Source organism: Chenopodium quinoa, unplaced genomic scaffold (genome assembly GCF_001683475.1).
Source record: "Chenopodium quinoa cultivar QQ74 unplaced genomic scaffold, ASM168347v1, whole genome shotgun sequence".
Classification (NCBI taxonomy): domain Eukaryota; kingdom Viridiplantae; phylum Streptophyta; class Magnoliopsida; order Caryophyllales; family Amaranthaceae; genus Chenopodium; species Chenopodium quinoa.
In genome coordinates this window covers 40,265-57,160 of record NW_018742552.1, presented here as the reverse complement: position 1 = coordinate 57,160, position 16,896 = coordinate 40,265, and the positions used below count along the sequence as shown (strand labels likewise).

Below are 16,896 nucleotides of genomic sequence, written 5' to 3'. Positions count from 1 at the left end.
CTAAACATTATGAAACGGAGAGAATATTTTGTATTAGGTAAATCTCGACAATCTATGAAATGCTTTGAAACTAAATGTAAAGTATTCTAAAAACATAAAAATAATTAAAAAAAAATATTTCAATATTATCAAAAAGTAATTTAGAGGGAGAGGTGATGCTTATATGCTACGTGTTTAGTTCAGTAAAAGTCTGGCTCCTTTTTCGAGTGTTGAGATAAAATGTCTTTAATTATGTTTTTGCTTGTTATTTTGTTTGAAAATTTTAACTTTTTTCAAGGATTCGTTTGGCATCATTGTAATATTCTATTTTTTGGATTTTTGTTCTTCAAAGCCATATGATATGTGTTATATAATAAATAAAGTGTTAGTCAAACTTATTAAAATCATGACAATTTTGAAAACTGACAACAGAAATGTGGAGACACCTTTCTTTTGCTTTTTGATTTTGGTTTTTTGTTTTAAATAAAACACAAAACTGAAAACAAAAAACAATGTCAAACAAACACTTAGATTTCTGATTTTACTACTTCGTATTATATACAAAAGAATCAAAAGGAAAACATCCTCACGGCTACAAAGGATCGTTAGATTGTCTTTCCAACAAGGCTGTATTTTCTAGCGATATAAGCGAGAGACGTTCCACAATGCAAGATCTACTCGACGATCGTAGTTTGTATGAAGGAAAATTTTATTTGATTCAATATCTTATGTATTTGTTAACATCGAATCTGTATTGTAGATGTCGTATGACTTTTAATTAGTGAAATATTTTTGCTATTCAAAAAAAAAAAAAAAATTGTAAAAATAGTAAACTCGGTCAGAAGTTTGAGTCCAAAATATACTTCAAGTTGAGCGTCTTTGAATTGTGTTCTTACGTGCTTTTTACTTGGTCTAAGCTAGAGATAAATTGAAAGATGAAATCATATGTATTTCATTGCATAGGAAACGCAAGCTCTAAGCTTAATGATTGGTTGTTAGTTCGGCTACTTCACAATATTAACTTTAGAAATTGTAACACATTGTTCGTGTACAATAAGAATCGGTTGCAACAGTTACAACCCTTGAATTACTAACTCTTAAACATCGTAGTCTATCTACAATGTTGGATCAATTTATCTTCTACAAGTACATCAATGCATTTCCACTCTAATCATTAGCTCACAAAGCAATTCAGTCGTCTTATTCCAACCTCAGTTACTAATCAAGGATGTGTAAAACATAATCTATAGAAGAATAAAAAGGCGTCGAACAACTATTTTCTACAAACATTTTACATACAAATCAGTAATAGCATAGAACTACTAATTATACATGAAGAAGAAGGGAGGAAGGAGTCAAACATAGCCTATTCTGTTTCACTTATAAGATACAACTTTTGACCATTTTCAATCATATCTACATCAAGTATTTTACCACCATCTTCTGATAATATACATGATCCTGTAAGAAAGTTTAACTTTTCTGATGCCAACCTAATCAACTCATCTATTGTACGCGGAAGCCATAAAACAATCCCTGGTTTTCGGTTTTCTTTTGTTCCCCATGGGTGGAATGGGAAGACTGTGCATTTCTTATGAAGCTTTTTATCTGCAAGAAAAGAAAAAAAAAAATCAACAATGTGTAGTTCTACAAATTAATTCACAAACAAAACTGATATAATTCAGAAAAAAGTGGTTTTATATTGAAACAATGTTCAAATGTTTGATTATTACCAAGCATTTCTTCAATGTGATCAGAAGATTGAGCCAGTTGAGCAGCTTTCGCAGCTTCCAATAGCTTTATCAAGTTCTTATTTCCACACATCCATGCTTCATCTAATGGTGTGTTACCCCATCTGTAAAAATTCACAATTTTGATGTATGAGTTAAGATTACCTTAAGAGATTATTGCATGATCATATGCCAATCCTGATGTCCTAATCAGTTTAGGTTTAAGATCAGATATCGAACTAGTGTTAACATAAATGGCCATAAATAGATTTAGGATTACATACTATGCTTGTCATTAGCCAACAATGTATGTGTGTGCCGTTACCTGTCTTTCAATGTAACATAAGCTCCAGCCTCTACCAACAGTTTCGCCATCAAATACAACCCTTGAGAACAAGCAACATGTAGTGGAGTTCTATGATCATAATCTTTAGAATTTGGATCCATTCCATTAGTCAAAATTCTTTTCAGAAATTCCACATCCCCACTTAGAACTACAGTGCAAAGAAAAGAACCAACATCTTTGACATCGATTCTGGCCTTTTCCTTGTATAACAATGCAGCAACTTTGTCATGTCCATTTTTGACGGCTTCTAACAGTGGTGTATTACCAAAATTATCTGTGGGGAAAGTACTGCATTAGAAAATATGTTGCCCAAGAAAGAAAACAAATCAAGTTAGTCATGTAGATAAAGCACCTGTCCTGTTCACATCGGCTCCTTCTTCAATAAGGAAGAGAACAATGTCTTCGCATCCTCCTGATGCAGCTATATGCTGTGGCCAGAAGAAGTTTCAAAGTTATTTGATTATGTACAAGAAATATTACATATTTATACTCTGTTACAAAATCAATATCGGTTATAAAGAATCAAGCATTCTACATATAAATTCAACAGAGTCGACCTCTCACTAGGGTGTGTTCTATTCATCTTCATCACGTATCTGAACTTACCTAACCTTACGTGCACTTATTAGACCTTATCAAAACTTATTTCATTTGTAATCTGAGCTTATTTTTCCAAAACCAAGTGATCATAAATGGGAATAGAGCATAGACTTTTCCTAATACATCAACTATATATTACATGCTTCCTATATACAATTACCATATCACTTGGACATAATACAATGTGCATGCATGGATAGTGGACCGCTTGAGACTTTGAGAGGGTGTGCTTTGTTTTTCATTTTACTTTTAGTGTAAGATATTATCTTAGATATGTGTCAATAATTGCTAAACTTTTAGTTTACTAACTACTTGTACATGATAGGTGCGCGTAAGTGTACCTGAAAACTACAGGGTAGCACAGTTCTATTACGAAGTATAAGTAATCAAGTATCATACCAGCGGAGTCCTTCCATTGTAATCTGTCTTCTTTAGATCAGCTCCGGCATTAAGCAAACTCTTTAGCTGATAAAGATCTCCATGGTGTGCAGCATTATTTACTTTGAGAGCTAGTTCTGATTCTTGCTTTGCTATGTGAGATGCAATATCAGATTCAACTTGCTTTAAGTTGTATTTTCCATTATTATTACCCTGCATATCAAATAGTAATGGTAGACATATTACTGGTGCACTTTTGTACCAAGATAAGTTTAAATCAATTGAGTTTCATGAGCATAACCGATAAAAGTATATGCAAAGCTGATCTTATTACAGTATAAAAATGAGAATGCATTTCAGAATGATTGAATTCCCTCGTTACCTCAAGCAGATTGTCAAAGATTTTCTTCCCATCATAAAAATATATGTCAATAATATTGCTTAATGACTCTTTGTCAATCCGCAGAAGCCGACACAGATCAATAACTCGGATAATACTAGGCTGAGGAACATTGCAAAAAATGGAGATTTGTCCAAAAGTGTTATTTGGTTCAAGACGAGAAATTATCTGTTCTGATCCGTCTTGCCCAATGCCTACCTCCTCCTGTAGAAAAATCAGCAGCCGAAATATTGCTTAAATCCTACAATCTGTATCCAAATTCTAATACTCCACTCTATAAAGAATCAGAGATGAAATAATGTGTAAATTTAATGCCATTTTCAAGAAATCAAACCCACATGTGAAGCTAATTATTCATAGCACACTATGAATTATAGCTATAGTTTTGCATTAGATGGTTTATTGAAATTACAAACTTTAAAAATCATACACGAAGTATGTAGTTTAATGCTCGATAATGACATGAGGATAAGAAAATTACAAACATAAATGTAGTGGATAAGAAAATGCAGTAACAATGTACGCATACCAGCAATCCATGACAGATGAAATAAAGTTGATCTACTACATTCCCTTGCTCTAAAATCACTTCACCGGGAAGGAAAAATTCTTCGTGGACTCTAATTGCCTACAAAATCACGTGCAATGATTATTGATAAAATTCAAATATCAATGAGCAGAGATATAACACCATAACACGGAACTCTGAAACATGCTAAAAGATCTACAGAAACAACTTTGTTCTGCTTTACTAAAGATCTGCATGAAGAAGCATTCATGAATTATTTATCATTGTGCATACAATATCATCACCAAAGTGCAAACTCCAATATATTATACTTTTTCAAAATGCATAAACAGATGAAGTATCTTAAGACCCAACCTATTCTCCAATCCAATAATCTCCTTGGTAAACTATAAGAAGCATCCTGAAATATATAGGTATATCCATGGTTCTGAAGCTCTTTACGATAGATCATTAGGAGCACCAAAACTTCAGGCTGATTTCATAATGTATAGGAAAAAGAATGAAGTTAAATGAATGGATTATATGAGTTGATATAACATTCGAGAGTGAATTTTGCGCTAATGATTTTTTTTAGAATTGATGAAATCCCATGTTCAACATGTATCAGCAAAACGCAACTGTGTTTGCTACATGTCCCATCAATATGTTGTACAGAACATATATATGATTCATATCTAGGTCCTACATACTTTTTACTAATAAGATAGCATGATATAGGTTCTCTTATACATAAATTCAGCAAATTAAACAAGAAATTAGGAAATGAAAAGGTAGACTTGTAAGTGCTAATTATAACCATGGATAGTTTATGCATTACTAGCTCTCAAGAATGCATAAAAAAAGAGGATCGGAACTTACAATCTGATTGATGAACTCGGGTGAACATCCTTTAAAAAGAGGAACTTTTTCAATGTATGGCATGTATAATGATTGGGATATCTGCACAAACAACATCATTAGTTTACTTTTCAATAATAGACACTGAGTAAAACATTAAACATAGTTAACAGCAAGAACTAGAGGTATTGAATTCCACAATTTAAACAAATAAAATCAAGTGCACATAATTGGCCCTTCAAATTTACAAGGAAACACAAATGATTAAAAAAAAAATGGAAAACAAGAGTGCATATTGAGTATCCAAAATGATAATCCTACAGCGAATTAAAATACTAGAGTGCTCCTTTTTTTTCTTGTGAAAACTTTTAATTGAACTATGATTGAATTTCAGTTCTGTTTTTTTACTAGCACATTAATTTTGAAGAGTTGGATCCCTTTTGATTAGATCAAATTGTTGGAGAATAGTTTATAATGAGGGTAGCGGGAATGTTGTGGTTTACAACAATGCATGAACAATATAATATTGAACGAACTTATACAGCAGTTGCATTACTAAAGGTCAAATTACAGCCTATAAATTTAATTTCTCGAAGGGGTGGAAAGCATATTGAAGGTAAAGTCTGCAATAAGGATCGTTGCACAAACACAATTGTGACAGAGAGTAGTCCTTCAGGACATGACATGAGAGACATTAAATTAAACTTACAAATAATGCTTTTCTTCTTGTACATTACCTTAGCTCGAAGTGATATGGGAATGTCCTGCAGAACAGAAGCCTCAGTATAGCTACTTTCATATTGTAAACGCAAATGACCTTTGATCTGATTGCGGAGGTCCCTGCTAAGCCTATTTCTGTTCATATATTTCATCACTTCTGTCATTTTATCCCTGAATCGTTCTGTTTTCGAGCCTTTAACTATCAGTGCTGTCATATTACCGATCAGATAAGCACCCAAAATCATATCAAAAGACACATAAATCATAATGAATATCATTTCCCTCATATTAACAGCATGAATGTCCCCGTAACCTGCAAGATAACAGGAATACCAAAACATAATAAATCATCTGCACCGTTAAAAGGATCATCGTTTGTTCAGTGAAGCCAATGACTATATGAAGAAATCGATTGCAGGACAAGCAAATTCAACTGAAGAAATACAACATTTTTTTTTTTTTTTGAGGACATTATAAGCTGAGATTTAAATCGACTTTGTTCTATACACTTGAGACATCAAAGGAGTAGCTCACCAACAGTAGCCATGGTAACGATGGCAAAATATAGAGATGTCGTATACCTCCTCCAAAGATCAATCTCCCTGAAATGGGAATAACTATAGTCTCCCAACGTTAAACTGCCAATCCATGTGTAACCTTCTTCACGTTCAGGAATCGTTGTGGCTAAATAATAAAATATGCAAGCTGCTGTATGTGTGCAGTAGAGTTCAACTGTAAGAAGTTTTACAATCCTAGTAAAAAGGTAGTTGATCCTTATATCCTTCTCCAATTTCTGGAGGAAAAAATGTATCTTACGTACTCGACACAACCTGATCCATAGCATGTATCTCACAGCTTCTTTCCTATGAGAAGCCTGCAAAAAAAAATTGTTTTCAGAACTATCAAAATTCTGGATTCTTCCACAATTTGTAAGCTAAAACAACCCAAGATATGGGGAATTGTTGCAGTATACCAGTACAAATTCTTAATTTTAACAGCATAATTATAATAAGAAAATAGCTTAAATTATAGTTTCAAAGTTTACATTGTATAAACAGAACTTTGACTTGATTATATACCTGAATTGAGACAAAAATTTCAGATTTCAGATATCTGGATACATATTTGAAGCTACCCTACAAATTTTACTGCTCATATATGCTTACAAGATAAGTGAGCGGATAGCATAAACGGATTAAATGCAAATTGTTCAGAAAGGTTTACATAGAAGATCATGTTCATTACTTGTTGAATTTTTAATTCCAAGCTGAAATGAGACTATGTAGCATAAAAAACTTTACAGCAGATGAAATTCTTAAGGAGATCAAGTTTGTATGGTGACTCGTGTGCTTGAGCTATGATTCGAAAGCCCAAGGACTCTATCAAATGACCTTGCTCATAGTGATTATAATTGAAATCCAAATAAACACAAACATGCCACTAGAAAGAAAGACATGTAGAAAAAAGACATGATTACATAAGAACATAAATGTTTTTTGTTGAGATTGATAATTGAACCTAAATAAAATACCTTATAAATAAGATCCCATGGCAAACAAGCCAGCAAATCCAAAACAAAAGTTGATTTCAAGTACCTATGAATAAGAAAAGAGAATGATATAAATCAATGAGCAACAACTTTCATTTTTTTTTATTTTTTTTTTTTTGGCTCAAAATTTCAAGACAAGAAAAAAGGGACCTGAAGGCGATAGCAGGACGTTGGTAGACCATACGGTAAGTTTGTTTATCTCTGTATCCGACAAAGAATTGAAGCACGATGTCCATAAGGAAAGCGACTTGACCAACAATGTCTAAGACGAACAAGTTCTCTGGAAGTCCCCTGAAGAACCCAAACTCCATCGGCGTAAAGAATGAAGAATAGATTGCCCATAATAGTATGATGTTATCCCATGCCTTATACCACCTGCATTAGCCACCATTGTATGACACTACAGTCAGTACTGTGTAATGTATATATATGGGCACCCCAAAACAATTTTTGTGCTTGGTTTTATCATAACAAAATAAAATCAAATCAAAATTTAACTTACAAAATTATGTAAAAAATTCTAACAAAATTATGTTGAACGTGTAACATGCAACTCTAAACTACATATAATATGAATCCAATTCAAATTAACATCTTAAAGGTTTCATGATTTCCTCACATGAAAGTTTTAGAACTAGTTTCCACAAAAGTTGCTTACCCTACTTTGTTGTACAAAATTTATGTACCAATTAATGTAGACGGAAATCCATCTTTTGTCTTGAGTATCCACCCTAAAAACTACATCATTAGGGTAGCTAGCTGACATCTACATACATAGCATTTGGTAAAAAAAAAATTCTAAAAAGATAGGCAAATTATAGTAGTTTAACAAGAGTTTCAACTCCTATAACCATTTTTATGAGCATTTCATACAATCCATAAACATTATTCGGGTTAATTATTCTAGCAATGTTTCTATTATTGCATTGGTTTGAAAAGTAACAATTAGTCGTATATTAACTCTTTTTTTAATTTTTTTTTCTTACCTCTAGAAATCATTATTTGCTGTGTTTTATCACCTTAATAAATACAGTAAAAGTTTTGCCAAATATAAAAATAAAAATTTGATTTAGTTATTAAAAGGTGTTCCTTTTAAAGAAATTGTGCCACGTGGCACTCTTCAACGTATATGCACCACATCACAATGCCACGTTATTTATCCAAAGTACATGCATACACCAGGTAAGCTTGCAACTTCATTTAACAAGATAAATAAATTATGGTTTGAGCTAGATTCGAAGCCATAACCTCCAACACATAAAGGTCGTACACTTACCATCTCAATCAACCTTTATTAGATTTTAACTTTCACATAATAAATATTATATATTTCTTTCATTTATTAAGTAAATTAGAGGTTATTTAAGTTATTTATTCTTCACAAGATTAGAAAATAAATACATATGAGGTAACAAAAAAAACCGTAATATCCGAGGCAACGCCCGGATTACACACTAGCTATACAAACAGTCAAACATAAATTATCAAATTAAAGAAGTACAAACTAGCAATTCGGGGCATCACCCGAGCCACGCACTAGTTATCAATTAATATAAGTGTAACACTTCAAAAAAAAATAAAAAATAAAAATTTAATTAAAAAAATTATAAAAAAAAAAAAAAACATAGAGGGATAGTAGATAGTGTGATTTACCATGTAAATCAAACATGCTAAGTAATAACTGTTACGAGTAAATTGTTTAAACTTGGATTTTTACGTCACAAGAAAATATTGTGGTAGGATTGGATTAAGATGGATTGATTTCAAATTTAACACGTACGATACCACAAAAGTAACTTTAAAAATTGTCAATGGACAATGGACAATGGACATCCATATCATATATGTGGTTGTGCACACCAGCGCATGCATAACGTAATTTAATTACGTGTTATAATTAACTATGATTTAAAATTTGCTTGTAAGTTTCCAATGTTTTAGCATTGCATTGAATATGGATATAGTGGATGACTAATAAACACAAAAGTTGAAGAAAGCTTTTTAAAGACTTTTATATAAATGGGTATACAATAAATATTATCTATTAACAGTTATGTCACTTTAAAATAATAAAAATTTATCCCATATAGATAAAAGTTACCCTTTATAAATAAATATAGCGCTTTTTTGGTGTGACTAGCCACACCCTGCAACAAGCTGACACACACCAAAATACTGATCGGGTAACTCTTAACCGATCGAATAACCCTACATCGAGTAATCCTTGATTGGTCGAGTAACCTCTGATCGAGTAAACCCTAACCGACTGAGTAACCCCCTTGACCGAGTAAAATCTGATAGAATAAACTCTAACTGAATAACCCCTGACCGAGTAATCCCGACCACACCGTATGCCTAGCCACATACTCCGATCCCTCTATTTTTTTAATTGTCCCATATCCTTGGCCACATAGTAATAGGCAAAAGAACAAAATAATATATTTGGAAAATGTGAGAGATAAATATGAATGGGGACGACTAGAAATAATGTGAGAGGGAGAAAATATTATAAAATGGTAGATGGGTTAAAAGGAAGAGAGAGCAATAGTATATTATGTGAGTGGGGTTTTCACTTTTAGTAATGGGGCACTTAAAAAAAAGGCCGTTTTAAAAAAGTGGAGCGCTTAAATAAACGGAGGGAGTATGAAAATTTGTGAAATAAAAGTTACTTATGTTATCAAATCTCAGTGTGTGTAATATTGTGAAAGTAAATACTAAAACAACAACCTTTGACATTATCACTAATCTTAAATTGTACATGTGTCATTCTCTCATTAAAAATTTTCACACTTAAATAAAAATGATAGCATCATAATTTTTTTTATAGGTTAAAGCTGTTTTTAATTATTTGACTGTTTTTACTCTGGATAAGTGTGTATACTAGTCTAATACTATTTTTATCTTTGATTAAGGGTCCGTTCCGATTTACTGAAAACAACTCAACTGAACTGAACTGATTGGAGCTGAACTAAACTAAACTTAATAGAGCTGAAATGAATTGTTTATGAGAGAAGGAAATTAGGAATTGAACTGAACTGAACTACACTACACTGATTGGAGCTGAGCTGAGCCGAACCGAGCTGAACTGAACTGAATTGAAATTAAGCTAAACAGAACAGGCCCTAAATGTATTTGGCATTTTTTTTTTCATAATACGAGTACTATTTTCTCCTAAAAACACACGCATTTTGCATATTTCCTAAAATATTTAATGATTGAATTGACTAACTACACATTTTTCCGTGGATTAAAAGTAATATAAAAATTGGTGGCTGGACAATTTTATTTTTTAGAAACTTTTTATCTCCTCCTATAGCTACACTATACATTTATAGCGAATTGTATGTTTTTATCTCCTCCTATAGCTACTCTATACATTTATATCCTATATTAACATAACTTGTTAATATCAAGGGTGTTTTGGTGAATTCTTAAGCAAATACCCCCTCTCTCTCTTCTATCACCACTGAACCACCTTCTACTGCCGCATGCACCACCACTAACACCATCATCCGACCATCATACGACCTTTAATCATCTACTACCACCACCAATCGACCACTACCACTACCAATTGACCACTTCCACCACCAATCGACCACTTCCACCATTGTTAGTACCACTAGACCACTATCACACCTCCGCGAGCACCACCCTTTCCCTAAGGGGTTAGTATGGGTCCACTTTATATATGTCTTACTAGAGTGTCTTTTATTTGGCCGGTTGAGACTCGTGATGGTGGTCGAATGGTTGACAAGGCCATGAGAGGGGAGGAGAGAGAAGGAATAGTGGCCATGGAAGGGGAGGAGAGACAAAATTGAGTGGCCATGGGAAGGGAAGCCATGGGAGTGGGGGAGACAGAAGTACTATTATTTATGAGAATGCCACTATATATTAACAAACAATGCTAATATAGGATATTAAAGGGGACAACCTCCTTTATTAGTTCTTCAATTTATTTATTTTTTTTAATGAAAGATAAACCAGTAAATTAATGCTAACATCTTAGAAATAAGTTTAAATTTTATTTAAATTACGAAGTATGTAGTATAATATATGATTATAATACTTCGTACTTAACATCACATATTTTGTTATAGCTCGATTATCTAATAAGATCACACGATTTAATATGTTTTTCTTAAATACGTATCACATACAAATAAACAAAAAAAATTGTTATTTAAATTATGCTTTACACGGGACTAACCTACTTCTTTGTAAACTTTTACTCTGTCGTCTCTGTATTTAAATTATTTGATTATCGGTAGTCATAAACGGAGTATAGGAGTGCATCTTGTGTCACACCTTTTTGTTTTTTCTTCAGTTGTGTCACACATATAAGAGAGCGAGTCAGGAACATTTGGTTCTGATCTAAGTTGATTCACTACTGGATTTCCTGATTTAGATCAAGTTTGATTAAAGTCATGTTGGCTTATTTTATGTTTTATTTCAAATAGATATCACTTATTTTTGTGACAAAATCAAATGTTACGTTAAAAAATGTCATTAAGATTCCAAATTAAGGAATAACATTGGCCCTGTTAGATAGAGGTGTTAATACGGATGATCGGATCGGGTCTGATGAGGTTGGAGCGGGTTGGGTTAATTTTTAAAGTTGAGTCATGCTAAATTATCATGTTCATGCGAGTCCAAATCTAAATCGGATATTTTCCGGATTGATTTTGAATCGAGTCGGGTCGGGTGTACTTTTGATACCTCTACTGTTAGATACCAGATTGTAAATGTAAGGAATCTATAAAGGGGAACGTAGACAATCAAAGAGAAGCAACCTTTAAACGAAAACAATCAAACGATCGTCGGTCTTCCAATCTAGAGGCCGTTTGGTCGCAACGCATCTTACTAAATAAGCACATTTTTGTACTAAAATCAAATATTTTTGGTATCAAAAAAAAAATTATCAAAAAAAGTCCATTGGAAAGCCTAAATTCTAGTTAGTATGAAATTTTATTTTGGTACAAAAATGTGCTTATTTGATACTCCCTCCATCCCCTATTACAAAGTTTTTTTTGATTTTTGCACGGGAATTAAGAAAGTTATAAATTCTTTAAAACTAATGATTAAAAGTACATAGGTACATGTGGGGTGTTAGAGAGAGATAGAGAGAAAGAAAAAGTAGTTGGGAATAATTAAAGAGATAGAGAGAGAAAGTGTTAGACATTGATGTTAAAAGTGCAAAAAAGTAAAGGGAAAATGACAACTCATCAAAAAGAGGGTAATAATGTAAAAAAATACAACTTTAAATAGAAAGAGGAATTGTATTTTGGTTTACCTTAAAAGGAAATGAGGCTTTGTATTAGAAGACGGATGGAGTACTTTTAAATTTGTAAATCTATCACAGTTACCGCTTAAGACCTTCCCTAACTTTAATTCACATAAAACAGGGTTTATATTAGAGGACGGAAGGAGTACTTTTATAAATTTGTAAATCTATCACAATTATCGCTTAAGAACTTCCCTAATTTTAATTCACATAAAACCCAAGTAAATTTATCTGTGTAATTTTCAATCACTTGTTTAATGGGGTACCTAAATAAATTTCCGCACTCTATTTGCTGGTTGAACACTACGCTCACTTAGTAATTTCAAAACGATATTCCTACGAGTACCATTTAAAAAGTTTGAAATTACTCTGTTTAATAGTGTTTGACCCTTTCAAAATGTTTATTTATAAATTTGCCCTCATTATTATCACCTTTTTCTTGAACTCTTAAAAATAATGAGCGAACATTTATACTCTTAAAAATATTTATTTACACATTTCCTTTTTAATGCTGCCAACAACTAGATTTCTGACATAAGGGCAAACCAATAAAACATCCCAAATATAAATAGTTATGATGCGCGTATCACACACGTTTCCCGGGATAATTATAGTAGGAAAAAATTGCACAACAAACTTCATTATAATTACAACTAAATACTGATTTGATCCCACCTTTGAATAGTGTTCATAATTATTATATTCTTATAAAGAATACTTTTTCTTTGAATTATAATTTAAAAAATTATTATAAATAATATAACATTTGAACGGTTAAAATTTTTAAATAAGACAGCATTTTGGTTATTCCTTAATATTACAAGTTTTTGGGGTCTAAATTTTAAACAGGTCAAAAAAAAACTTGTAAGTCTGTTTAACAAGTAAACAGGTTACTTGTGATATGTGTCGACGTATAATTGGTCTACATAGTTAATTCGGTTTTTAAAAAAAAAAAATTGAAAAAAGATTATAAAAGTAAAATAAAAAACCCTCCTCCCATATCTCGCCAACTATTAGTTTTTGAGTAGCTTTTGGATAACTTTTAGTGATTTGACCAAGTTAAACCACTATTTAATGAGCGGCGTTTGGTAAAGTAGAGTGGTAGAGGTAACTTTTAAGTAGTTATTGATATTTTTAATCTATACTTTGAGAAAATACAAGTTTATCTTCATAATAAACAAAAAAGTGGTTATAGAGTGGCATTTTTGTAAATAAGTTAACAACTTTTATTAAATGCGGGTCCCACAAATGTTGATTTATTTACAAAAAAGCTATCCTAATTGGGTTGCTTTGTTAATTTATTTACGAAAATGTCACTAGTTAAACGATTTTTGTTTATCACGAAGATAAACTGGGGTTCCCTCCTATACTTTTAGGGGGTAAATATATTATATGCAACATCAGCTAGTCAATAGCTACTTACCGAACACTCATAATAAGTTGATTATCTATCTTCAAAGCTAACAGCTTGTTAACAGCTATAAATTAATTGCACAGTTATTAGCTACTACCACAACTAACAGCTACCTCCACAACCATGGCCATGTTCGGCATAATGTAGCTATAGAGGTAGCTGTTAGCTACGGGAGTAATTGTTTTTAATTGTCAACAACTGTTAGCTATAAACATAAATAATTAAGTCTGAGTGTTTAGTATAGTAACGGTTGACTACTTGTTACCTTTAAATATATAGGGAAAAAAACCCTACAATTACCTCTAACTTTCAAAGAGCGTATACGACACTAGCTTTTGAATAGCTTTTAGGTAGTTTTTAGTGGTTTGACTTATTCAAACCATTACTTAGTAAAAAAATATGAGTGTTTGGCAATGTATTGTGGGAGTAGAGTATATTAGTTTGAGTAGCTTTTGTGAAAAGTTAATATTATTAGCTTTTGTGAAATTAGGTAGTTGTTGGAATTTTTCTTCTATGTTTTCATAATTTTTACCGCTAATAGCGAGTCAACATCTACTTTACCAAACACTCATACTTAGTTATTTATTTTCATATCTAACAACTACTATCACAACTAACAACTACCTCTACAGTTATATTTTGTCGAACACGCTCAAAAGCTACTAATATTAACTTTTGATAAAAGCTACACCCACCACTAAAAGTTACCTCCGCCACTATATTGCCAAACACTTAAATTTTTTATTAAGTAGTGACTAGACTTGGTCAAACCGCTATTAAAAAGTTACTCTAAAGCTGTTGCCGAACACGCCCTCAATAAAAAAAAATATTAAAAAATAAAAACAAAAAAAGAAAACTAATCATTTGGTTTCTGAAATTTTAACTCACTATTCATGTGGTTAAAATAAAATAAATTTGTTATATATTATGATTTATAAGTAGCTTATAAAGTAGCTTATTTATAAAATAAATTTGTTATATATTCTGATTTATTTATTCACCTCATTGTAAATATTTTAAATATCAACTTTTTATAATTTTCATTTATCTATAGTCCAAAATATTAGTGATCAAATAAACGCAGAGAAGACTACACAAATACAAAGTAAGACCCTGTTCACTTCACCTTACAAAAATAGTTTTAAGTAAAAATAATTTTAGTTCAGTAAAAATAATTTCAATTCAGCAAAAATAAGTTCAGTTCAGTAAAAATCAGTAACCTTAAAAAAGAAATATAACTGAAAATCAGTAAAAAATAATTTAAGTTCAACAAAAATAATTTCAGTTTAGTAAAAATAATTTAATTTCAGCAAAAATAATTTCAGTTCAGTAAAAATAATTTAAGTTCAGCAAAAATAATTTCAGTTCAGTAAAATTAATTTCAGTTCAGCAAAAATAATTTCAGTTCAGTAAAATTAATTTCGATTCAGTAAAATAGTTTAAGTTCAGAATGGACCCTAAGTCAAATTTTGAATAAAAAACATATTACTACGATAGCAAATCAAAAAAATGAACAAATAATTAAAATTAGAAACATTATATGAGGCTGGCCGTAGTTACACCAATTTTATCTAAAAAATCAATCATGATTTTTTATTTATTTTTATTTTTTTGACGAAAATGAATCAATCATTAGTTACACTATCTCTTTATTTTCCCTATTTGATTTGATTTTTTTTTTTTTATTTATTTTTTTTTTTTACGAAAATGAATCAATCATTAGTTACACTATCTCTTTATCTTCCCTATTTAACGTACGGATAAAAAACAAATCGAATAACAATATGCTAAAAATAAATCAAAAAACAGTGAAAACAAAATGGAGAATGTGATACTCTACCTGTTGTGCTCTGGATGAATAACAAGACCATGGTAAAGATCCTTAACACCAACAAAGAACCCTTCTCTTGTAAACTGCCTTTGACTCGACTCGTGGCTAAACTCCGTCACTAGCAAGTTGAACCGGCTTCCTACCGATGCGTACAGCCGTTCTCGCGGCCGCTCCACCATGAAATCCTCCTCTCGATTCGACGACGAAGACGACGTTGATCCTTCCATTCTTTCTTCTCTACCTCTAGTCATCATTATCCTTGCTATTTGTTTGGGTTTCATCGTAACTATATTAATTCGCGAATATTTTGTCAAATTCTTTCTAATTTAAGCCTTAAACGTAGAAAAAAAACATAATAACAAGTATATCTTTCTAGCAAGAAATAATTAAACTGACACAAAACTTGGTATGACTATTCTATTAATGAATTAATTTTTAAGAAAAAATAGAATGTCTTTAGAGTAAGAAATGATGAATAATCTGACCTTAGATGTAACTTTTCGGAAACGAAAGCGTGGAAAGAGAGACAATATATATCACGGGGATTCTAACGAATTTTGACGGTGAAAAAGTGTAACGAACTTGATCTTTTGTTTATGTAATCGACCCCACCTTCTGCGATTAAGGATTTGACATTGTTGTTGTTATGGTATAACTGGATTGTAATCGTACACTATTTTAAAGTTGAGTGATGATTTGGTTTATTTCGAGGGTTTTAGTGTAGAAATGATTTGAAATGAAGAGGGAGGTTAAGAAAGAAAGAGAGAGCTTATGTAGAGTTGGGTAATATAAATGGGTTTATAAATTAAAACGCAATTTGGCAATATGTACATATGTAGCTGTGTTTATCACTTTCCACTAGTTGGTTGATGATAATTAGCACTTTGCCCATAGTATGTGGTTTTAGTTTAATTTCTAGTTGAATTAATTAACTAGGATTATCTAAATCAATGTGAGCCCTACCATTAGATTGATCAACAAATAGATGTGTTATTTCCTAGTCATTATTCTTAAATCTTATGTTATGTGTAATGTTGAATAGGGCCGGGTGTATGTAAGGAGATTGGATAAAGTTTAACGTCTAATTAACTTTTACAATTTAATGGATTTTTTTTTTTTCTTTTTTTTTTTTTTAAGGTAAGGACTAACAAAGTGTTGGCTCAATTGATAATACCTCAGAATCTAGAGGTAGGGCTGTACACCGGTCCAAAACCGGACCGGACCTGGACCGGACCTGTTAGGACCGGGACCTGAATCAGCCAATTCTGAGGACCGGGGACCGGACCTGATTCAGCAGGT

The 16,896-nt window shown here is 31.8% G+C and overlaps 1 protein-coding gene across 1 annotated transcript; it reads right to left on the bottom strand.

Annotated features, from left to right (window-relative positions):
- Positions 1-1,153: 1,153 nt before the first annotated feature.
- Positions 1,154-16,356, bottom strand: LOC110720255 (potassium channel SKOR-like). Its single transcript, XM_021899257.1, has 14 exons — positions 16,083-16,356; positions 15,607-15,883; positions 7,219-7,443; positions 7,051-7,114; positions 6,054-6,393; positions 5,537-5,832; positions 4,821-4,901; positions 3,963-4,061; positions 3,416-3,637; positions 3,055-3,246; positions 2,408-2,483; positions 2,035-2,329; positions 1,713-1,834; positions 1,154-1,587 (listed from the first exon to the last, which is right to left on the bottom strand). Exons 2-14 carry the CDS (start codon positions 15,876-15,878, stop codon positions 1,346-1,348), a joined length of 2,526 nt encoding a protein of 841 aa, XP_021754949.1. The 5' UTR covers positions 15,879-15,883; positions 16,083-16,356; the 3' UTR covers positions 1,154-1,345.
- Positions 16,357-16,896: the final 540 nt, after the last annotated feature.

What these genes read in the sequence shown, in the direction of transcription:
- LOC110720255 (XM_021899257.1), bottom strand. Translation starts at nt 15,878, where the DNA reads ATGAAACCCAAACAAATAGCAAGGATAATGATGACTAGAGGTAGAGAA. An exon ending in CGTTACCATGGCTACTGTTG is followed by an intron (nt 5,833 to 6,053) that starts GTGAGCTACTCC and finishes GTTATCTTGCAG; the next exon opens with GTTACGGGGACATTCATGCT. An exon ending in TATGTTACATTGAAAGACAG is followed by an intron (nt 1,835 to 2,034) that starts GTAACGGCACAC and finishes GAATTTTTACAG; the next exon opens with ATGGGGTAACACACCATTAG.